The sequence below is a fragment of the Microchirus variegatus genome (assembly GCF_963457635.1).
Source record: "Microchirus variegatus genome assembly, chromosome: 12".
Taxonomy (NCBI): domain Eukaryota; kingdom Metazoa; phylum Chordata; class Actinopteri; order Pleuronectiformes; family Soleidae; genus Microchirus; species Microchirus variegatus.
In genome coordinates this window covers 24,313,949-24,338,855 of record NC_139813.1, presented here as the reverse complement: position 1 = coordinate 24,338,855, position 24,907 = coordinate 24,313,949, and the positions used below count along the sequence as shown (strand labels likewise).

At 42.8% G+C, this 24,907-nt stretch overlaps 1 protein-coding gene across 1 annotated transcript in view; it reads left to right on the top strand.

Annotated features, from left to right (window-relative positions):
• Positions 1-1,685: 1,685 nt before the first annotated feature.
• The window catches only part of scara5 (scavenger receptor class A, member 5 (putative)), a gene marked incomplete at its 5' end in the record, with an annotated part of 86,176 nt that continues 62,954 nt past the window's right edge, over positions 1,686-24,907 (top strand). The window contains 2 exons of the mRNA XM_083898837.1: positions 1,686-1,797; positions 8,686-8,814. Coding sequence (XP_083754963.1) covers positions 1,686-1,797; positions 8,686-8,814 — 241 coding nt within the window. The remainder of the gene's footprint in view (positions 1,798-8,685; positions 8,815-24,907) is intronic.

The window sequence follows — 24,907 nt, the reverse complement described above, 5'->3', positions numbered from 1 at the left end:
AAATGCAAATATTTTGTCTGTACTGTTGTTGTTGGTGAGTTCAGTTTGTTATATGAACATTATTCCTGAGTCTCTGTGACATATTAGGAGGATTTTATGGCCAGTTGCTTTAGATTTATTACATAATGCACCTTTAAGGGCGTAACAAGGGTTGATTCTAGGCAACAAATACCCATTAATTTTCATTTTAAAGCGATTATACACTGAAACAAGTACGATTTGTATCAACAATCTCTGCTGCTGCTTGTATAAATGACATTGTCGGTCTACATAACTGATTCAGAACTGGTCTCTCTCTCTTCTGTTTCACCACAACCTGTCTTGGCACATTGCCACACATCTTTAACTGTCTGGTTCGGCAGAGTACCTACCTTACTACAGTATGTATACCTTGAGATAATGTCTGTTGTGATCTGCCGCTATACAAATAAATGTGTGTGTTACACACTGAACCTTTTGAACCCCGATTCAGAAGAAAGTTCCGCTCATTAACGAACTGGACGTCCAACCTTTACGTGACAGATTATGACGATAACATCTTTCATTATGCGACGCGTGAATGTGTTTGTGAAGGCAGCGTAGCCTCGACCGCCGTATCACGCTGAGTGACGGGAAAGAAATACCTTAAGCAAATCTGGAGGCGGAACAACTTTTTCCTTTGTGTCAAGTTAGTTCAAGGACCTTGGAGCCTCTCGGTGAGAGCTTTAAACCATCCGTCATCTGTCATCTTTATCCAGAACACAGCCAGAGGGCTCTGATGTCTGATGCTTTGGGAAAACACGGAGATAATGTGATCTGGAATTGGATTGTGCCACAACTGTGTGTCTGTCTTTCCCATTCTATCATCCACTGCCATGGGAAATGCACTATTCAGTGCTCCAGCAGTGTTAGGCCCCTGTGACCCACCTTTCCACCATTATTTACGCATCAAGCTTAAAAATATCTTCCCCCAAAAAGGAAAATAGACACATGGAATGAGGCAAAACACACAAGCGCTGTCCAAGTCTGTTGGCAGAAGAAACCACAAGAGCACAAACCTCACACAAGGAGGAAATCCTGATGTTTGTTTAGCTTGGACCACCATCTTTGTCAGGGTGTGTGTGTGTGTGTGTGTGTGTGTGTTGCAGCATTAGCATGACTCTCACACACTGGTTTACCTGAGCTTCAGCACTAGATGGCAGCAGTGAAGAAACAGACGCGGTGGAGTTTCTGTACCTGTGAGGACCGTAACGGATTATACTGGTGCAACCACACGGTCTTATTTTTAACTCCGCAAACATAAACACAATCATCTTTTTTTGACATTAAATCCTTTCGGGAACTGGCTGAAACCTCCCGAAACGTCGAGTTCTCCTGGTTCTCAGCGATTTCTTTTATGAGAAATGTTGTCTCTCGTTAATGCAATAACGTGAGTGGTTTTGCGAAAAACAATTTCCAAATCCTCTGTTGGGCAACGTCAGAGTGTGAGTGTTGTGAGCCGCGACTCTTCTCCAGCTTTGTTGAAACCCTTCATTAAACGCTGTAAATTCTCACAGAGCGGTGCCTTGCTAAATTGCACCATTTGTAATTGTAATTGCCTGTGGAACATTGGGAGTATTAAAGATTTGGCTTCGGTTTAAAACATTAACATGGTGGAATATGATGTAATGCTGTATTGTTTTGTTTGTGTGTTCAGTCAGGAGGAGATGGAGAACAAGGCCATGTATCTGAGCACGTACGAGGAGAGGGAAAACGGCTCCATGTACGAAGAGGCCTACGACGGACACAACCTGTCCAAACTCAACCTGTGTGACGAAGGTAAGACGGACATCGGAGACGGAAAAACGGTGAAAACTCGGCTTAATTTAAGACGTTTTCAACTGAACAAAACCAACCAACTTGGATTTTGGATCCAGAACTATCTTTACACGAGTAAAGAAACCTTGAAACACTGTAGTTACAAGCTCTATGTGGATTATCTTGGTATCAAAATAGTGATAACACTTGTGAGATTCCACCAGAGGTGTACGTTTCACTGTAGATGCCACTGTGTCAGAGTAAATGCACTTGGAACACAGCATAATTGAAGGATTTTTTTCTCTCGCCTAAAAAAATATTGCAATTTAAAGCAAATATCACCTTTAAAATAAGCAGTAGGAGCTTAAAAACACGTGGAGGTCATGTAACAACATGTGGACATGAGCTGTGCAAAGTATGATGCTGCTGAAATGAAGCAGAGTGAAATGACAGAGGTTTTAATAAAGAGATGTCTATGCGTTCTCTCTTTCGGCACAGTTTGGCACCATCTGTGCCATTTGAGATTTCTTAGGTACCAAATTATTAAAAACCAATTTAATTTAATTTACATGTCACTGTTGATCTAAAAAGAACTTAAAAAAAAAAGTATGATAACTCGCTGTAAATCGATGCTCCCTGTGCGGCGCGTAATAACAACTTTGTGACTCTGCAGCGTCTTCAGTTACGCAGCGCCATAGCTCTGGCTTACCTTGGTCAATTAGGGTTATTTGACAGCTCGTTTTAACGCTTTTCAATGAGTGTGCTTTCACAGGTTTTTTCGCTACTGCTGGTTTGATCCGTCGGTGTTTTAACTGTGTTTCGTGAACATAAGAATATGAGCTTTTAGCTGAGTTTCGCTGTGTCTGAGGTTAAGATGTGGAAGGGCAACTTGTAAGAGCATCTCCGTCCATGATGGCGTCCACTTTTGATTGATTTGCAGTGCGGCTCTGCATCTTGACAAGCGATTGTCCTCGGGATATTGGACAAAGTCAGTCTTTGTAATTGTCTTTGGTGTCTTTCGTCATTAGCTCTCTTGCTTAACTTTACTCGCTCGTTGTTCTAGTTAAGTAGTAATTATAACTCCAGGTTTGTCCTGCGTAGGCCTGGTCAGACATGTACCTAAATATCGACTTCACTTATTTCTTGCTCAAAATTCAAGCACTTTCAATGACCCCATGTGTATTTTTTTCCAATTCACAAATGTGTAAGGACCCATGGGAACTCTGTAAATCTTTATAAAAAAAGGACTTTTTAATATACTTTATCATATACACTGATAACCAATACTGCAGCCAATGTCCAACATCTGTGTTTGAGTGTGTGTTCAGGTGCAGTTGAATGAATCCACAGTTGACCACGTGGCGTTCTCAGGTTTCGACCCAGGCCTCTCTGCGAGTTTGGTGGGAAAGTCTTAGTGGGAAAAACGTATAAGTGATTGTTGTTTTGGACGTTTTAATGGAAAGCCACGACAATGACGATGACCTCACGCCCCGTCAGAGGGGAGCGCTTTTGTGCAGCTTTGCACATTTTCACACCTCGTTCAATTAGAAAAGCACACAGCAACTGGCAATTTGTTCTGTTTGGGTACCGAAGAGACAAAGTGGTGGAGGCTCTGGCGGCGTTTGAGATCCAACAGTGATTCACACCACTATAGGAGGCAGCGGACAAGACGTGTTAATCCCTCTTGGAGTTACGGGGTAAAAAAACCATGGGTTTCGTCCAGGAAGAGGTTTATAGCAATAAGACCATTAACGCTGGGTGATATCGAGCCCCCTTTGCTCCGCTCAAACTCGTAATGTCCCTGCAACCTGCCAATTCCAGAGACACTGCCTGACTTTTATGGAATATGGCGCGCTCGCCGAAGCGCCATATGTGTTTCATTTGGAAAAGATGGAAGTTGAGGGAACAACGCTCTGCCCTTGTAAATTCACAGAATCTCTCCAGAAAACAGCGAGATTGCACAGACTTCGCCAGTGACTGACTCACGCTGGCTCTGACGGGGGGGAAGAAACAAAACTTGGCGTGCGACGTCTCCGAAATTGGATAATCCGCGACTAAAATGCTTATCGAGTGCTTTGTCCAAGCGGCACAATGTGTTCGCGATACCTTCGACAGACAGCTGTGACTCAGAGAGTAATCCGCAAATATATTACGGTCTTTAAATGATTGAATATTGGCTCTTGTGTGCCAGCTGGAAACGAGCGTCACTGTGTCACTGAATGAGATTATCTTATTTTCATTAGTTTGCGATTTTGCTGCTGCGTACTTCGAGCTTTCCCTTGGCTTTTCCCTTGGCTTTTCCCCTTTTCTTGTTTTCAAAGACAGCTCGACTGAAACAACAACTGTGCAAGAAGGAGTTTGGAATCTGTAAAAACCCCCGGCTCAGACGACAAGACTTTCAGTCCAATTTTTCCCAAGTTGTTGACAAGTATTGTTGCCCCAGAAGCCCTTGATCAGCGTTTGATTGGCAGTCACCAACGGCTGCAGTCAAACTCTTAAAAGATGTTTGCAGAACTAAAAGAAGTAGCTGGTACATGGGAAAAGGCGACAACAGTAAGAAAAACATGGTCAAAATATGTTTTTTTTTACCATTACCGCTTTCAGTCCAATTTTTCCCAAGTTGTTGACAAGAATTGTTGCCCCCGGAAGCCCTTGATCAGCGTTTGATTGGCAGTCACCAACGGCTGCAGTCAAACTCTTAAAAGATGTTTGCAGAACTAAAAGAAGTAGCTGGTAAACGGAAAAAGGCTACTACAGTGAGAAAAACATGGTCAAAATATGTTTTTTTTTACCATTACCGCTTTCAGTCCAATTTTTCAAAGTATTGTTGCCCCAGAAGCCCTAGATCAGCGTTTGATTGGCAGTCACCAACGGCTACAACTCAAACTCTTAAAAGATGTTTGTCATAGAGAAGCTCGCCAATGTGTCGCTGACAATAAACCGGGCTTGACGTGCTTTATGAGGAACCTCCCGAACAGTATTACAGCGACGCCAAGCGAGTACAAAACCAACCTGGAGACGAGAAACCGGTCAATATTTTTGTTCCAGTTTCTCCGCATCTGTCTCTGTTCGGAGACCAGACGTAAAGTTTGAGCCTCACGTTATCGAACAGTCGTGTAATTTGGCCAAACGACGGCTCTCACGTTTATAAAAAAGGGGGAGGAGTCTGGGGCAAACGAGCCTCGAGATGATTGGACAAGACAAGACGGTGGTGAAAGTGTCGTCCAGCGAGGCAAAATGTGAATTTAGGAGCTGGTGTTTGATCACAACTGATCATTTATTGCTTTAGTCCGACTAAAATCGGACTTTTAAACGATATGTTTCTCACGGTGCTTTCATAACCTACGTTGTTGTTGTTGTTCGGACGAAATTCTGTCCAATCGCAAAACACGCTATTAGCACGTAGCGTTGAGGGCACGTCGCGTAAACATTGTGACAAATTACTCCCTGAATCTGAACACAATAAATGTAGGAAAGCACCTTCAGTTAGTCAGACTAACACATCCAGATAATGCTAGTTAGACGTTGCGTTCCTGTTCCCTGTTGATGTTTGAATGGACCCAAATTGGCCAAATTCCCGATGCGGAACTAAAAGAAGTAGCTGGTACATGGAAGATACCGACAACAGTGAGAAAAACGTGGTAAAAACTATGTTTTTTTACTATTACCACGGCATTTTTTGGAATGATAAAGATGCTCTGTCAGCTATAAGACTTTAATATTTTGAAGATAATGGATGGTTTACAACAGTTCACTTCCGTATTAGCTCAGCTTTACTGCGCACGGAAACGCACAGATTGTGTAACGCCATCCAATCATTGAGTCGATTCATCATTCCTGCGAGGTGTATTTAAACCCATACAGAACCCAAACTAAACGTACTACATGTCCAAATAAGGATATTCTTCACTGGACTTCAGCACCTCGGACCGACACGCGTGAAGATTCCCCCCCGAGAACGAAAATCTCAAACAATAAATCACGTTCACAGGAACGGTAACGTTGACGTCCCTGGAGCTGAAGAGGTCGTGTTGTTATAAAACTGTTCTCCTTAACCCCAGGCTAAGTTTTTCATACCTTTATGACCTCCGTTGCTATGACGACTGCTTGTACAGACCGGGGCAAGGTTGAGTGGGTCAGCGTTTTTGTCTGTGTGTGTGTGTGTGTGTGTTCTTGTACTTGCGGCATTCTGAGGACCAGTGAGGGTTTTTAACTAACGAAGTGAGATCATTTTTACCACGTGAGGACATTTTGGTCGGTCCTCACTTTGTTTTCATTGGAAATCACTTCCTTAGGTTGTAAACATGCTATACTCTTTTAACAGAGGTCCTCAATTTGGTACTAAAACCCATTTTCCAGCCCTGGTGTTTCGCACACTTTTTGCTCTGGGGCTCCACCTGCAGACATTTTATGGTACCGCACCCGGTAGTTTTTTTTTATAGATGTCAATTCAAGGAGTAGATATTTGTAATTGTGTTGATTTATAAAGTGGAACTGCTGGTCCTCAGTATGCAGCAAGTACAAGAGTGTGCGTGCGTGCATGCGTGCGTTCTTGTACTTGTGGCATACTGAGGACCAGTGAGGGTTTTTGACCAACAAAGTGAGGTCATTTTTACGAAGTGAGGACATTTTGGTCGGTCCTCACTTTGTTTTCATTGGAAATCACGTCCTTCGGTTGTAAACATGCTTTTCTCTGTTTTTAACAGAGAATACAAAAACCCGTTTTCCAGCAACCTGTTTCACACACTTTTTGCTCTGGGGCTCCACCTGCAGACATGTTATGGTAGTGGTAAAAAAAAAGACCAGTAGTTTTTTTATAGATGTCATTCAAGGAGTAGATATTTGTAATTGTGTTGATTTATAAAGTGGAAATGCTGGTAACTCACTTTGTCAGCAACCCGGTCCTCAGTATGCAGCAAGTACAAGAGTGTGTGTTTGGGTGTGTGTGTGCGTGTGCGTGTGCGTGTGTTTTGAAGTCCAGAGACGGACATACCATTTCTGCTCCTAAACATTCCATCCATGTGACACACACACACACACACACACACACACACACACACACACAGAGTATGAAGCAGCTGTGTTTGTCTTCTGCTGGTGGAGTGTGTGTTCTTCATCACCGAGGGGGGAAGCATGTGTGTGTCTGTCCGTGTGTGAGTGTGTGTGTGTGTGTGTGTGAGTGTGTGTCAGTGTGTGTTAACTGACAGATTGTCACGGTCCAAATGAAAACCTGGTGTTTATATTTTAAAGTCAGAGCCGAGTCAACATCACTCTGCTTCTCAGCGAGATAGAACCTCATTAAAAACTCATAATAGACTCGTGGCTTTTTTTATATATATATATATATATGTTCATCACGGTGTTTGTGTCATATTTCACTTCCTGTCCTCTGAAGAAACAACTTTCCTTGACTTAGTAGCTGCTTTTCTTCTGTCAAACAAGGAGATAATTAAGGTACATTTATATTTTTCCTGTTACATCTAGATGTAATTCAGCTGTATGGAAGTGCACTGATGTAAGATGGCTTCATCCCAATGTGGAATTAGGGAATCATTTGCAAGATAAATGTCTTAACTGGAGCAAGATCTTTACCCCGATCCCATTCCTCATTTTTATTCCTAACCTTTGACCCCTTTTCCAAGTGGAAAGTGGGTCAAACTCGCCTTACCGAGTCATTGATTCAAATATGGTCATTAAAGAGCTCCCAGGAGGTTTTAACTTTAATAATTCACATTATAATACTTATTTTTTGTGTTAAATTGGGTAATTACTGTATGCGTAACTATTCCAAACTGCTCGGAAGTGAGATTAAACAGTATTTATGCAGGAAAATACTGCAAAAATCACAGTTATACGGCCCAAAACTGAGGTTATACAGTAACTTACTGTCAAATATATATATATGTGACCCCAGAGCAATCCTCACCAAAATCACTTCATCATTTCTGACCTCGTGCGAATGTTCCTTCTACGTGAGCCACCTAATCCCCTCCCTCCTGCTGAGATATATCACACACACACACACACACACACACACACACACACACACACACACACACACACACACACACACACACACACACACACACACACACACACACACAATGAAGAGCACACTTCCATCACAACAGTCTTTTTATTTGGATTCTCAAACATCTGTGTGACCCTGAGACCTTCAGTGTTTGCTGAGGACATGCCGTGTGTGTGTGTATGTATGTCCTGGGCCTAAAGACCATAATGTATAAACCACTAAATGATGATTTAAGAACTTTATGAGCTGCCAAATATGTGCAGTCATTCTTCATGAAGTTGTGTGACCATTTTAAACCCAGAGAAATATCTTCAATATTAATGCGCTCTGCTGTCTCCAGTGTTTGATGGATGAACTTAGCCTTGGAATTCATGCAACGTTTTATCTATCGTCACACCAATACTTTTCATTTCAGTGTCGGAGATGTTTGGCTACAGCCTATTATGGATATTCCTCATATGTTTGGCTCAAGACTGAGGGAAATACCTGAAAATCAAGATCTGGGTCGTATTCAAGATTTAAGAATTTGGCGACACGTTATTCCACTTTCTGCAGAGTAGTCTTGTGTAGCAGAAGTCAGAAGTCGGTGTGTCGGTTCGCTCTGGGTTCACTCCATGTCTTTCTGCATGGAGTTTGCATGTTCTCCCCGTGTGTGCATGGGTTTTCTTCGGGTTCTCCTGCTTCCTCCCACAGTCCAAAGACATGCGATATGGGGATTAGGTCAATTGGACGCTCTAAATTGACCATGGTTGTTTATCTCTATGTGGCCCTGTGATGGACTGGCCAACTGTCCAGGGTTTTGTACCTGTGTCCCGACGTTTTTTCTGCTTTGCTCCTGATCTGACAATGTCTTGTGTTCTGTCGTGGTTCTGCCTCAGGTTCTGGAAAGCGTCGCAGGAAACAGGACCAGTGCTGCGGTCACCTGAACTCGCTGTCGGCCATCAAGTACGCCATCGTCTCCCTCTACATCCTGGTTCTGCTCACCATCTTTGGACTCTGCCTGACCGGTAGGATATGGCTCCCAATCAGGGTTTTGTCCACATCTGGGGCCCATGTTACTGGAACCATGTGGGACCTGCATGATTTGCAAACTCAAATGCCCACTTAGGGCCAATTCCAATTCCTATCTTAACCCTCAAGCTCAACCCTTAATCTTAACTGGCCCTCAAAACCAAGTGTTGAGGGTTGTTTTGCCACTTAGAAATGGGACACCCCTTAAATGCAGATACGTCGACGGCATCTTTCTTATGTGAAAACACGCAATGCATTCTGGGTAGCCCTTGCTCCCAAGGGTGGTCTCGGAAATTCTCAATATTGAGGGCGATACAGCCCTTAAACTTGTCCTTCAACTTAGTTTTTCTGAGAATCGGGACAGCACTTGCACTAGAGGGAGCGCACATTTTTAAGATTGAGGGTTAAGATTGAGGGTTAAGAAAGGAATCGGAATTCACCCTTAGTACCCAAGTAAAGTGGGCAAACCTGGGTGGGGCCACCATGGGCAAACCCACTTGGGATCGCCCACATTGACACGCTGGTTGGGTGGTCCACACCAAAAGCGTTTTAGGTCAATATGCATAGTTTTATTGTCGGAGAGGCGTTCCGTCCACGTGGAGACGGCATTTTAGGGGACCCAGAATGGGAAAATCTCAAAACGCTAGCCTTTCGACGGCAAATACGTCATATTCCCAGCTCTCTCTCACGCTGTCAAGCATTATCTTGTGTTTGGAGTGGATTGTTTGACAGTTTTACCCAACTACTGTCAGTGAAAAGTGAACCCTGAAAAGACGCTAGCTATCACTAGAAGACGTCCTGTCTTTAGAGCTTAACACAGCGGCTGAAAAAAGGTACAATTTTAATGGTGTGTGGTGTGTGAAATGTTACACACCCTTTTAAAACAACTTCATTTGGTTTAGCATCATGAACACACACAAAGTTGGACATTTCGCTGGTTTACCCGCTGAATCCTTTGTAACGTGATACCTCAGTGTCAAAACTAGAACAGATTTCCTGTATTCGCTTAATTTAACGTCACTCTGCTCTTGAAAGTTCCCCTAATCAAAAGCGTTAAATCGGTTTTTCCGCGGCTGCAGAGCGCTGTTGACCTTCGTCCTACACGTCCGCGTACGTCAGATTTAAACAGATTCGACCTCGACCGCATTGTGAAAGTCGAGGGTTTTTTTTTTCAGTCACGGCGTTTGCGAGGCGTGACGAGCCTCGGCCTTTTTAACACGGCGACATGAAAGAACGTCGGGGAGATGAAGCGTGACTGTGGTTTTCGACACGCTCGACCTCCTGTGTGGCTCTGCGACACTGCCAGTGTTTCAGTTTGTAGAATTCCCGATATACAGATACGCAAGAGCCGTGGTTCTCAAAGTGCGGTGCGTGTACCGACAGTGGTACGCGAGGAAAATCACAAATACTGTTCTGTCTACTGTCACTATACCAGTGTGTGAAGTATACTCTACCGTTCAAAGGTTTGGGCTCACCTATGCAATTTGTGTTGTGTTTTCCATTAAAAGTCACAGTTTTATTCATCAAAAGAGTTGCGAAATGAATAGAAAATATAGTCGAGACATTGACAAGATTAGAAATAATGATATTTAATCAAAAATATTAATTTTGCACTTTCGTCAAAGAACCAGCAAAACATCATTGCCCAAGGGTTTTCAAGGGTTTTCTAATCATCCAATAGTCTTCTAACGCCATTAGCAAACACAATGTACCATTAGAACACTGGAGAGATCTAACCCTAACCCTAACCCCAACCCTAACCCTATTGCTGGATATGGGCCTCTATACACCTATGTACATATTCCATTAAAAACCAGACGTTTGCAGCTAGAATAGTCGTTTACCACGTTAACAATGTATAGAGTGTATTTCTGATTCATTTCATGTTATAGTCATTGAAAAAAGTGCTTTTCCGTCAAAAATAAGGACATTTCAACGTGACCCCTGACTTTGCTCGGTCTATTTCCACCGCTGTATTTTAACGTTGGTGATAATGGTGTTACTTGGAGAGCTCGATATTTTCTCAGGTGGTGTTTGATATAAAACGTTTGAGAATGCACTGCACTAGAGCTTCTCATGGCAACTTATAGCCTGATTTATGGGTTTTTTCTGTTCTGTTCCGGCTCTAACGACTATTTTCATCATTGATCCATTTCTTGGTTATTTCTTCTCAAGTAATCGATCAGTGAGGTTTGGTCCAAAATGTTCCGAAAATGTTGAAAAATGTTGATGTTCTCAAATGTCTTTGTGTTTTTGTCCACAAACCATAATGACTCGGTTGTATTATTCAGAACGATTAATGGGTTATCAGACCAGGAGCAGTTTGAGGTCAAGGGTCTTCTGGTTGTCAGATGACCATGTCAATCCTGAGTTTCAGATGCATCTTAACAGAATCAAGAGTATTTCTTTTAGGAAAATACTTCTTGCTAATATTTTCACAAGCCATATACGTTTCACTGCAAAATAGAAAGTAAACATCATCTTTCACCACTTTCAAGGTCTGTGTTTTTGGCCGATGTCGGAAAATTCAACAAGTCCACGACTTGTTCCAAAGTAAAAGCATGTTAGCATTTCCGTTCCCTGAATCCATTCCCAGTTACTGTGAAATTGTGCTTTAGTCGAGGACTTCAGGCTACAGGAGCATTATTTATGGTGATGTTCTGCTTCCTATCTTTGCGAAAACTACAGTGATGCACGATATGCAAGATGTGCAGCTGATACTGAAATGCATTTAGCATTAACGCGGCAGAAGTAGCTAACGTGTGTTTAAGTCAGTTTCTTGAAAATGACTTTGAAGATGGTGTCATTCTGGAGCTAAAGTAGACAGTTCGTCAAAAACGGTGATACCTTAACCCTTTAAGGCAGGGGTTCTCAAAGTTTTGATACCTGAGGGCCAATGTAGGAACCCAACATTGGACTGAGGGCCACCAAAGGAAAAAAAAAACAGAAAGAAATCTCATTTGTAATAATTTTAATGACCAGATTGAAGTTCTACAGTTTAGCGTTAAGTAATATAAGCGTTAATATAATAACGCTTTATAATTTACTGGGTAATTACCCAGTAGTTTGGCCATTGTTCTTACCTTCTAATTACAGGTTAATACCAAGTAACACATTTCTGTTACCATATATTTACTGGGTAAATAGCTAGTAATTGGGGGCTGTAGCTACCTGCTTATTACCTGCTTATAACCCAATAATACACTAAAATTCACCATATAGAAACCAGGTAAATACCCAGTATTTTTGTTTACACTCATTGGTCTGTATCCAGTAATGTCCAATAAACATTTAACAAGCTTTTGTACCTCCTGGATTAAAACTATCAACTGTAATTCATTGGCCCCTGGGCCGCACTTTGAGAACCAATGGTCTTTAAGGTATGGACCAAGAAAAAAGCAAAGGAAAAATTATTTCTTTGCATTTTCTATTATTTTATTTAACTTACTCATGATAACAATAAGGACAATATATATATATATATATATTTTTTTTTTTATTAGACCCTACAGTATTTGATTTAGGCCTCTACCAAACGGTTAAAATGTCTGTTCATAATAAACCTGGTTTGCATAATTCATAAAGTACAACAAGTCACATTAATTTAGTGTCAGTGAGTTCAGCTTGATGCATTTTTCAATGCGATATAGTGACTTAAAAGTGTGCTCAACCAAATGGTTGAGTAGTCCCTTAAAGGGTTAAACTGGAGGCTACAACACAACAGTGTTATTGCTCCACGAGTTGAAGGGTGAGATGAGGGTTAGCATCGCTGTCGTTATGTAATGACGTTCCCTTGACTTCACCCACCAGAACGTTTCCTTTGGCAAACAGGCTTTTCTTTCCAAACTTCCCGAGGTAGATTTTGGAAGCACGACTGGACGTTTTCCTCAAACATCTCACGTCTCGATGGCTGGCACCGAAACGCCGATGTGGAAAATTTGGCCGCGTAAGTCGTGGAAATTAGCCTTCACATCACTCGCTTAGTAACGCAAGTGCTGTAATAAATTCCAGTATCTTCTGCGCTTTCGAGTTCCTCCTCTATTTGGCCGAGTCGGGGAAAAACCCTGGCGTGACACCACAGCAGCCTCACGTCAGGGTTTTTATTTCTAATGTGTGTGTGTGTGTGTAAGAATAAGAAAGCCTGTGGAGGTGACTGGGATTTTATTGCCGTTACCTTTTGCAAACTTGTAAATATCAACTCTTTTATGAGAGGAGAGGAAGACAAATAAGAGAGTCCAATAAAGACAGAAGAGTATAGAGTAGAGTAGAGTCTGGACTCAGACCAGCGCGATCCTGAAGGAATAAAACTGCTCTCGCTAATGCTAATTTCATTTCCAGACCTGTTCTCTTGAAACCACCCACTCACACCGTAACCACACGGCTGATGCCGTTAAGTGGTTGCGGCTGTTTGTGTGTGTGTGTTCTTGAATGTGTATATTTTTGAGGACCATAAAAATGTATAAACCATAGTGAGCGAGGACTTTTGGTTCAGTCCTCATGACTTTAAAGGCCTTTTTTTTCATGGGTTAAAGGGATAGTTTGGACCTATTTTCCAACTCAGCCGGTGTGATGGAGACGTCTGGAGACGTTTTCAAGAAATTTCATTCAGTTCTTCTAGTTGCCGAGTTCGCTGATGCTATGGCTAGCGCAAGTCAATGGTACATGTTAGCATGGCATTAAAAACACTCATACCGACTCCACAGTGCAAATCAATTGTAACGGCAGACTATCGATGTACATATCTGTGTTGGTTTAATGCCATGCTAACTTGTATCATTGATTTGCGCTAGCCATAGCATCAGCGAACTCGGCAACTAGAAGAACTGAATGAAATTTCTTGAAAACGTCTCCAGACGTCTCCATCACACCGGCTGAGTTGGAAAATAGGTCTTATGTCCAAAATTCCGAACTATCCCTTTAAGACCTGGTTTTAGGGTTAGAATTAGGTTTAGAGTTAAGGAATGGATTGTGTGGGTGAGTGGCGACGGTAGCCCTAGTGCAGGGCTGTCAAACTCAATTTCACTGAGGGCCACATCAGCATAACAGTTACCCTCAAAGGTCCAGATGTAACTGTCATACAGAATACATGTAACTAAATGTAACCAAATATAATGTAAAATAAAGGTAAATACTACGTAAAAATATTGCTATATCACTTTCTGTATTTATTACTTATTCAAGTTACAAATATGATGCATTTTAGATGGTGATGCCGTCCCTTTGGGGGTAACGCAATTGCCATGCATTGTGGGAAATGTAGTTTATGGTCAACGCACGCCTTAAAGCAGCATAGACCTATTTTAACACAGATTTTTATGACCAATCAATCACTCGCGGGCCTCATAAAATAACGTGGCGGGCCACATCTGAGTTTGACACATGTGCCCTAGTGGTAGAGCGAGTCGTCTTTCAACTTGAAGGTTGAGGGTCTGATTCCCGGCTCCGCTAGTCTACATGCTGATGTGTCCTTGGGCAAGACATTTATGGCAAAACTGTAGTGTAAAAAGTCTCTTTGAGTGGTCATCAAGTCTAGAAAAGGTTTGTATAAATATAGACCATTGACCGTATGAGTGTCCTCAGTAAGAATGCTGCACGAGAATGTGTGTGTGTACCTGTACATGCATCCTTGTGAGGACCAAAAAACTTAAACAGGAAGCTGATGAGTACAAATGTGGTTGGTCCTTTATGGGTTAAGATTTGTTTTTAAGAGTTCCAATTAGGGTAAAGGTTAGTGTAAGGAGCTACGGAATGCACTACGTCTATAAGTGTCCTCACTAAGAATGCTGCACGGGAATGTGTGTGTGTACCTGTGCATACATCCTTGTGAGGACCAAAATTGTAAAAATTTGTACAAAATTGTTTTTTCCTTTATGGGTTAAGACTTGGTTTTAGGGTTACAGTTAGCGTAAGTGTTAGCCTAAAGAGCTAGGGAATGCATCATAAGTGTCCTCACTAAGAATGCTGCACCAGAATGTGTGTGCGTGCGTGTTCCCAGGCACAGAGATGCAGTCAAGAGCGTGGAACGCTGTCGGTTGTCGTCGCAGAGGTATTTGGTAATTTAAAGCTTTTAGATGAGGTTGTTTCGGAATGGCAATCAAACCAAGCTTTTCAACAAGCCCCCTTTTAAATTAAATGCCAGCCAACTAAAAGCTAAGTGGCACCAGCGTAGCCCGAGGGAGGCCCCCCCCCCCCCGCTGGCACACGCACACACACACACATATACATACACACACTCGTATCACAGGAGTGCACGCGGTCGTGCCACAACGGCTGCCAGTTTTCTGTCACGAATCCAGATTTAACTCTGTCGTATCCACCTTTTGCCTTTAGGTCTGAATTCTCACTCTCTCACTCTTGACCAGTTTCATACTTTCACACGCGTCCATATTTCATACGGCGATCACGGAGCGCCATCTCTGGCCGAACACATCTGCACTTGTGACGTGTTAAGTGTGATATAGTATCTTCTGTGTCAGCGCAGCTCATCCCTAAATCTTATATTTGAAAGACACGAGTGTTAAAAAAAGATGTATCCTGTTACATTCGTGCTTTATCGCTCCGTTAGCTCCAAAAGCTTATCTACGTTTAGATAACAGAGAGTGGATGTTTTTTAGCGCCGAACAGGAGCTTCGGCTGTGAGAGAACGATTGGTTTTCAGACTTCTTCTAAAGAATGATCATCCTTAGAATTAGAATCAGTCATTCCTGGATGACGGTGTGGAACAGTTCAGTTTGGTACGTTATGTAGTTTTTTGGTGTTCCCATGAGGAATAGTACCAAAACTAGCCCCAACCATTCCATTTTTGGCAACCCTTTCCTTGGGGTAAATGTGTAAAATGGTACGGTATGCTCCAGTTGGAGCTAGACCTAGACCGGAAGTTCCAATTAACGCTGTTTTTTAGTGTGTATCTGCGTCATTACCTTTGTTTAAGAAGCCCTGAAGGTTCTAAACAAACAGTTCAGCCACTGCTGAGAACGCTGTGTTTTATTGTAATCACGGGCTCAACGAGATCTCTGAAAAAACCCGGTCCGGTTACGTAAACGGCGGTTCTCCTGAACAGCAGATCCTCCTGCTCCGGGCACTTGTCCGGGCACATCCGGTTGCGTACATTGAACCGCAGAAGAAGAATAACGTCCGTTGTGGAGGTGTTTCACGAGCGACAGTGTCTTCTGACTCTGGGTCTGACTCCGGGTCAAAGTCATAAAGGGACTGCGGCGGGGAGTCGTGAAGACGCTATTTTTAAACACTGTTAAAACAATGTTTTGATAATGAGGAGCAGTGCATCCACCGTCAACTGGGTGTGAGATTTATGTCTGAAATATCGCGGCTGAGGAACAGTGTCAGAAAAGACAGATTTCTATCGGCTCGTTTACAGCAACTAGGAGGTTTTTGACCATAAAAACAAGTTAATGTATGTAAGTAGACCTCCATAACTAACATTTATGTGCAACAGGACCACTCTATGTGAGCTTTAACTTTCGCAGTCTATTCTCATGCAAAACAGCCTGAGCTGCTGGATGTCCTCCTTTGTTGTCTGTTTTGTTGTCGTCGGCCGTGTCAGTTCAATGTCGTTTGTCCGTTGTCGTCGTACTCTACGTATCGCGCTGATATGGCCATCGGGCTTGGCATACACCCAGCCTATCAAGTCAGGTAAAGGTACTGCTCTGATTAACTGTACCATGATGGAAACATGGCTATACAGTCGGACTCTTCTCCGTAGGACCCAAATTGGAAGGATCTGCTCTGCCAAGGAAGGATCCTTCCTTCGTAAAGCAGATCGATCCAAGTTGGGTCCGACAAAGAGTTCCCATAGTCTGGGTCTGGTCCCACCCACACAGGTCTGTCAACACAGAACAGTGATTTGTGTTCATGAAAAATAGGAAACCAATATGGAATGTTTGGGAAACGCTGCTCCATGAGAAGATTGACACGTTTTTTTTGTCAGCTTGAGTTACATCTACAGTTGAAAATGACAAAAATCACTGAGCGAACACAGAATATCATGATATGAGTTCAAATTCTCAATGCATTTTAAAAACAGTCTTCATTTACTTCATTACTTTCAGTGATACTTTCAATAATGACTAAGTGAAATATGTGGAAGTTTGGCTTTTTTTCTTGGGATTTTAGAATCTGTTTCTTCACTCAGGGGAAAAACAGTCCTGTGAGAGTGAGCTTGCATTCATAAAATCACTGTTCTGCTGTTTCAGTTTCACAGTTGTTATGATCGTGTCACCGACGAGGGTTCAGCCCAACAAATATCCACGTTGCTGAGGATACAAAACATGATGATGTAACATCACTCAAACTCACATGTTCAAGAATCCTCTCCTCTCCTTGACTTGACTTGGTTTGGAGGTTTCGAGCCAGTATCTGCTGCAGCTGAGACGACTGTGAGTCACAATCCAGACTCTAATCATCTCAAAAGGCGCCTGTTGCAGAAACGTTGGCCGTTTTGCAATCTCTTGTTTTGGCTGCTGTAGCTCAAGAGGAAAGCGTGATTACTCAAAAGAGATGTTTCTTTTTTTGTTGTTTTTGTTTTTAAACCGGGCTGTTTTGTGTCTCGGCCAAACCAAATGGTGGTAAGATGCAACTTCAGAGACCCCATCTGTGCACTAACCCGCAGTTAACGCTCCAGTGCCCCCCTGAGGAATTCTGAGTAATAACCCAAACGCTGCCAATGCCTCAACATGACGTACTGTGGAAGTGACCTCACATGGACAACCAGGTTTGTTTTGAGCAGTAGAATCCACTTCTGTAGCTTTTTGTGGGTTCCTCTTGGCGTTTTTCAGCCACACTTAAACCGTTTGGAGGCATTTTGTTCTGGGAAAAAAACGCTAAAAAACGGTGCATTGTTGCACCGAGATTGACAAAATGACAAAGCTCACAAGTGTCTGAGGCTGAAGTTGAAGAAGGAAAACGGTGGCGTGCGAGCGAGAGCGGCAACGTTCTCCAAGCGGCAGACCGCACAGCTCCAGACCAAATGTCAGGAGATCTGTTGCAGATTTCTGTGGTTGTTACGAGGACGCTGTGGCGCGCGTTAACGAAGAGGACGCGGCAACGTTACGAGGGAAAGGCCGTCGTCTCTCTCTAAACTTAACCAGGTGGCTTCTTCTTCTTCTTCTTCTTCTACTTTTTCTTTTTTTTAACCAAAATCTGACGACATCAATTGCTGCTAAATGCTTACCGTCGCCCTCGTTCCCACCGAAAGTGGCTCAGAGAAGTGAGGTCAGGCGTATCTGTGGTCTGCAGAGACGCACCATGGCAACGTGTTTGCACACTTCTTTGTGTGTGTGTGTGTCAATCGGACCCTTCACCCGTGTCCTTAAAGCTCACATAGAGTGGTCCTGTTGCACATATATGTTAGTTATGGAGGTCTACTTACATACATTAACTCGTTTTTATGGTCAAAAACCTCCTAGTTGCTGTAAACGAGCAGATAGAAATCCCTCTTTTCTGACGCTGTTCCCCAGCCGCGATATTTCAGACATAAATCTCACACCCAGAAGACAGAGTGTGTTGTGATTGGCCAATACCCGGAAGTGACATATTCAGCACACCCGCTCTCAGAAGCGCAGCTCCCCCGTCTGGAGCGGTGGATGCACTGCTACTCATTATCAAAACAGTGTTTTTAACAATGTTTAAAAAGGGCTTATTCTTCTTCTGCGGTTCAATGTGAGCAACCGGATGTGCCCGGACTAGTGCCCGGAGCAGGACGATCTGCTGTTCAGGAGAACCGGTGTTTACGTAACCGGACCGGGTTTTTTCAGAGATCTCGCCCCCAGATTACAATAAAACACAGCATTCTCAGCAGTGGCTGAACTGTTTGTTTACGAAACTTCAGGGCTTCGTAAACAAAGGTAATGACGCAGATGCACACTAAAAAAAACAGCGTTAATTGGAACTTCCTGTCTAGGTCCGCTTTAAATTAACCCATGAGTCGCCAGTCTCTAGGGTCATTAACCCGGATCGGTTTGAGTCTTACTGCAATTTCATTTAAACACACGCCACACACAAACATCTTGCAACATTAGCGACTAGTCATAGCCATCTTAGCCGCCGACTTACAATTTCGAAGGCAACCAAAACTCCTCAAGTCCGAGATAGGAACTTCCTGCAGAGCCGGAAACATCGATGAGAGTAAGTAGGCTATTTCTATATCTTGGCGATTTAGCAATACTGACTACAAAAGTGACTCAGAATAACCCGAATCCTTAAAAAGAATCGAGTTTGCCTGGTTGGCCCAGTTAGTTGTGTGTCGTCATGTTTTCGTCCTGAACTTCCTGCAAGAACAGAAAAAATTCCCCCTGTCACTGATCATTTCTATGATACTGTGCATTAAACGCTGATGCGGCATCGTTTGAAAGCTCTGTGCGAGTGTTCGCCAACAGGAAATGAGTTATTGTTTTTTCCCCTCAGTTCATTTATGATGAATGTATTTTGGCCGATTTCCAATTTTCTTTTTTTTCGTAATTGCTCCCACGTGGCATTCCATAACGGTGAGAGAGAGACGGCCGCGTTAGGGTGAGATTGATATGAAAAATAATTGGACATAATTGTTAAAAGCATGTTTTCACATGTTAGCCTGTAAATGACCCAGATCAAACCATTTTCCACATCTACCAGTATTACATATACTAGAGATTATTATACAGTTCTGCAATGGAAAAACCTATATTTTAATCACAGGCAACTTTCAGCCTTGCAATCAAAGCGAGGGGAAACTCAGGATGTTTTGTGATCCCCGAGTGCTCGGTTTCTTCTTGCACCTAAACGAGTTTGACTGTACAGTATCCAGCTCCACCTCCCCCTGGATGTTGGGTGGATTGGACCGTATCACAAACTGATGCTTAAAAAGTAAAAAGAAACCAGATGCAGGTCTCTCTCATTCTGCTTCTTTTTTTCTTCTTAAGGCGCCGCTTTTCTGTTGTCTCTCATTAATGCCAAAACTTTAGCAGCAGAGTAGAATAAAATAAAATAAAAGCTCTTTCAGACGCCAACACGGTGATACACTGGTGACCTGTCGAGACTGCGCTCCACCCATGATGTTCGCAGGGATCGCGTCCAGCTCCTCGCAGGATTGGCAGCGTGGACGTGGACGTGCCACCGACCGCGCCTTGGCTACAGTTTTTCGATATATTTTTCATTACGTCGACGCTGCTTTTCTATATGGCACCGAAACGGGCGAGGAAGTCCAACTCGATTTAAAAGAGAGTGAATGTGGCATGAAGTATGTCATACAAAACATGACATGCAATGAAGTTTATTGGTAAAAATAACCTGGAGAGCTGCGAATACAATCTGGCAAAGATGCAAAAGAATGAGCAATTTTGGAGGTTTTTGCAAATTTATAGGTCCAACGTGCAAGAACAGACTCTTTTACGGCTCTCCTAAATCTCCCAGTCACAGTTGTTAGTTGCTATTAGCGCTGTTGCATCACAACAAGAAGGTTCTGGGTTCGATTCCCAGCATCTTCCTGGTCTTGGACCTCTCTGTGTGGAGTTTGCATGTTGTCCCGGAGTCTGCGTGGGTTTCCTTATATTATAATGTTGGACACATTGGGTCAGGTTGGTCCCTTGCGTTTGGTCCATCTGACCTCGCAATTTTGGGTTGTGTAATGACGATAAAGATGATTTCCTTTCCTTCCTTCCATCAGGTTTATGTTAGGGCAGTTAGCTTCGTCTGTTCTGGCTACAGAATACACAAAAAATGCTTTTATAAAACTATTTCCTTTACTTATATATTACATTTTCGTCCGTAGCCCTCCTTAAAGGGATAGTTCCGATAGTTTTGGACATAAGACCTATTTTCCAACTCAGCCGGTGTGACGGAGACGTTTTCAAGAAATTTCATTCAGTTCTTCCAGTTGCCGAGTTCGCTGATGCTATGGCTAGCGCAAGTCAATGGTACGAGCTAGCACGGCATTAGAAACACTCATACCGACTCCACAGTGCACCCGAGGAAAATCAATTGTAGCGGCAGACTATAGATGTACATATCTGTGTTGATAGAATAATATTTGAAACAAAACTAACCTCGCATCCAAGAATTTTTGAGGGACTACTTTCTCAGCGGAATCCGTCCACCACTGCTGAGACATAAATCCTTCAAATTGCAAGGTTGGTTTTATCTCAAACATTCTACCAACACAGATATGTACCTCGATAGTCTGCCGTTGCAATTGATTTGCCTCGGGTGCACTTTGGAGTCGGTATGAGTGTTTCTAATGCCATTCTACCATGTACCATTGACTTGCGCTAGCCATAGCACCAGTGAACTCCGCAAACTAGAAGAACTGAATGAAATGTCTCCATCACACCGGCTGAGTTGGAAAATAGGTCTTATGTCCAACATTCCGAACTATCCCTTTAAATTTCACCTTTAAGCGTTAGCATAGGGGAAATAAACCTTTAAAAAATAAAGTGGTAAATGAACCGTAACGTAACGGTACGTTAAACCCATTTGACTTCTTCCGCTTTGTCCTCCCCTTTACTGGAAAACTGCAAATGACCTCCAAACAGTGAAGGTGTGTGGCTGCACAAATCAAAACAGAGAGCTTTAAAATGCCAAAACAGCTCCGTGGACGTCGGGGTGATTGTTTACCAGGTGGTTCAACACCAGCAACGTAATCACACACACAGACGGCAGATAAAGGTCACACATGAGCCGCGTTACATGCTACATTGCCTTTCGTTGTCCTCGGATTGCCTGTTGACTCATGCACACAAGTTTGACGTTGGTCCAGCAGCACAGCAGCGCCTTCTGTCTGCTTTCAGGTTGACGAATCTGTGTTTGCCTGCGTTTGAATGCTGCGTTTGGATCTCGATGTTTTGGCCGCAGACACCGCTGCAAATATCTCGCTCTACATCTGGAGTCAGTTTTAATCGCAGGTTTTGTAAAAAAAAACACCCAACAAACACAGCCCTTATATGGACTCGTCGGGCTGATAATCGCTGTCTGGGTGTTCAGGACAAGAGGGATTTACGGTTTTTCTATCTCTGTTTATGAGCTGGACGGGAGTGGAGTCGTCTAACAATGTTCTACTTTACATCCACCTGCCATGTTGCTCTGTTGTTGTCGATCCTGAACCGCAGCCTATATCCTCCTCTGCTTAACTTACACTGTAGGTGCAGCTGAGTCATGTTTTCCAGTTGGAGGAAACATGCAGCTCACAGGTTTGGCAGCGTTCCTCTCTTTTCCTGAGCCAGTTAATTGCTGGAAAACATGAGGGCAGATTTGTTATTCTTCTTCTTAAGCTCTCCGACTTCTTCCAGTCTCGCAGTGATGATACTGTAGGTAACAGGCATGTTATTGCCAAATCGGTCCCTGAAACGGCTCCGGTTTACTTTGGTTGTGATTAGTTTTTTTTTGTTGTTGTTGTTTGTGTTTTACATCAAACTTTTACTGCCTTCCTGGTTCTGAAGGGCTGAGCGGATCCTTTTCCAGTGAACCTTCTGTTTCTAACAGTTTCTACAGGCGCTCGGACTCACGGCAACTACTGCCAAACAGAGAAGAGAAGACGGAGAGAAAAGTGCGTTTACAGCGAGAGAAGACAGAGAAAAGTGCATTTACAGCGAGAGAAGACAGAGAAAAGTGCGTTTACAGCGAGAGAAGACAGAGAGAAAAGTGCGTTTACAGCGAAAGAAGACAGAGAAAAGTGCGTTTACAGTGAGAGAAGACAGAGAGAAAAGTGCGTTTACAGCGAGAGAAGACAGAGAAAAGTGTGTTTACAGCGAGAGAAGACAGAGAGAAAAGTGCGTTTACAGCGAAAGAAGACAGAGAAAAGTGCGTTTACAGCGAGAGAAGACAGAGAGAAAAGTGCGTTTACAGCGAGAGAAGACAGAGAGAAAAGTGCGTTTACAGCGAGAGAAGACAGAGAAAAGTGCGTTTACAGCGAGAGAAGACGGAGAGAAAAGTGCGTTTACAGTGAGTGAAGACAGAGAAAAGTGCGTTTACAGCAAGAGAAGACAGAGAGAAAAGTGCGTTTACAGCGAGAGAAGACACAGAGAAAATTGCGTTTACAGCGAGAGAAGACACAGAGAAAAGTGCATTTACAGCGAGAGAAGACACAGAGAAAAGTGCGTTTACAGCGAAAGAAGACAGAGAGAAAAGTGTGTTTACAGCGAGAGAAGACAGAGAGAAAAGTGCGTTTACAGCGAGAGAAGACAGAGAAAAGTGCGTTTACAGCGAGAGAAGACACAGAGAAAAGTGCATTTACAGCGAAAGAAGACACAGAGAAAAGTGCGTTTACAGCGAAAGAAGACAGAGAGAAAAGTGTGTTTACAGCGAGAGAAGACAGAGAGAAAAGTGCGTTTACAGCGAGAGAAGACAGAGAAAAGTGCGTTTACAGCGAGAGAAGACAGAGAGAAAAGTGCGTTTACAGCGAGAGAAGACAGAGAGAAAAGTGCGTTTACAGCGAGAGAAGACAGAGAGAAAAGTGCGTTTACAGCGAAGAAGACACAGAGAAAAGTGCGTTTACAGCGAGAGAAGACGGAGAGAAAACTGCGTTTAGAGCGAGAGAAGACAGAGAAAAGTGCCTTTATAGCGAGAGAAGACACAGAGAAAAGTGCGTTTACAGCGAGAGAAGACAGAGAAAAGTGCGTTTACAGTGAGGGAAGACAGAGAAAAGTGAGCGATACAGGTAGAGTAGAGTGTGCCAGAGAAAAATAATTAACATTAACAACATACATCTATATAATTGTATAAAAGTGACAATAAATATTGTCTAAATGTTTTTGAATTGTTCTTTCTGTATTTGATCTGACAGTCAGTTGTTTTATATTATATGCAGACTACTAGGCTACTTCAGTATATATCCCACTACTAAATAATAACGCAAGTGAGACATTATGTTGTTCCAGACCTTTGCTTGAGGAAAGCAAATGTCTTATTATGAAAGCATTTTTCTACCTCAGTGGGACACTGTTGAAGAACAACATCCACAACCCTGACCTTTAGTCAAAACGACAAAACATCCTAACCACCTCAGCCATCAGCCGTCGGTTTGCTTCAGTCCCTCTGAGGTTATTTAAGAACGCTCACCTTCTCCCGCAACACGAAACAAGATTTAAAAAAAAAAACTGTGTTAAATGTGAACCATGTGTGCGTGGATGAGTAGAGGGAGGTAAATCTGACACCGCAGAGTCCCACTCCGAACAAGTTTAAAAGCCAAACTTTAAAGGTTTTTTAAAAACCGCACCCTTGTGAAAACAGCCGTCGTAATTTTCACTGCTGTGCGTGAGGTGTTTCTGATCTCTCACACACACACACACACACATACACCGTATCTGGGAGTGTCTGCCAAAAAAAGATACACATTTTACTTCCACGCCGAGACAAACGTAAAAAACCCCAGATTCTGCATGCGCCGAGAGTCGCAAACAGAAACACATGCTCGTAAAGATAAAGTCGTATAACATATTTTTAGGAACTGCGCTCGATGGTTAAAGCAGAAACATATGGATCTGTGCAGAGACGCGACGATAATCAACAAAAATATGCCCAGACATGAGCAAACAAACACAGATTGTATGGAATGATTTGATATACACATAAAACATGAAAAGACAACAAAGAAAACGCACACAGACAAAACCGCATAAACATAACACACACACACACACACTCTGGTTTCCATGACTTCAGAGGACATCGCATTGACTTACATTGATTTTATTGAGACTTTACCTGACTCTAACCTTAAGATGTAGTCATTCACGTTACGGGGACTTGATTTCTGTCCCCCATATAGAAGACATGTCCCCATAATGTGAGTGAGGAACCAAATTTAGGTCCCCACAACAACAGGAAAACCTGAAACACAGGTCGACACAGACTGGTTTCCATGACTTCAATTTTTTTAGTCACCCCATATAGAAGAAATGTCCCCATAATGTGAGTGAGAAACCAATTTTTTAGTCATCCTATATGGAAGACATGTCCACATAATGTGAGTGAGAAACCAATTTTTTAGTCACCCTATATGGAAGACATGTCCACATAATGTGAGTGAGAAACATATTTTTTAGTCACCCCATATGGAAGACATGTCCCCATAATGTGAGTGAGAAACCATTTTTTTTTAGTCAC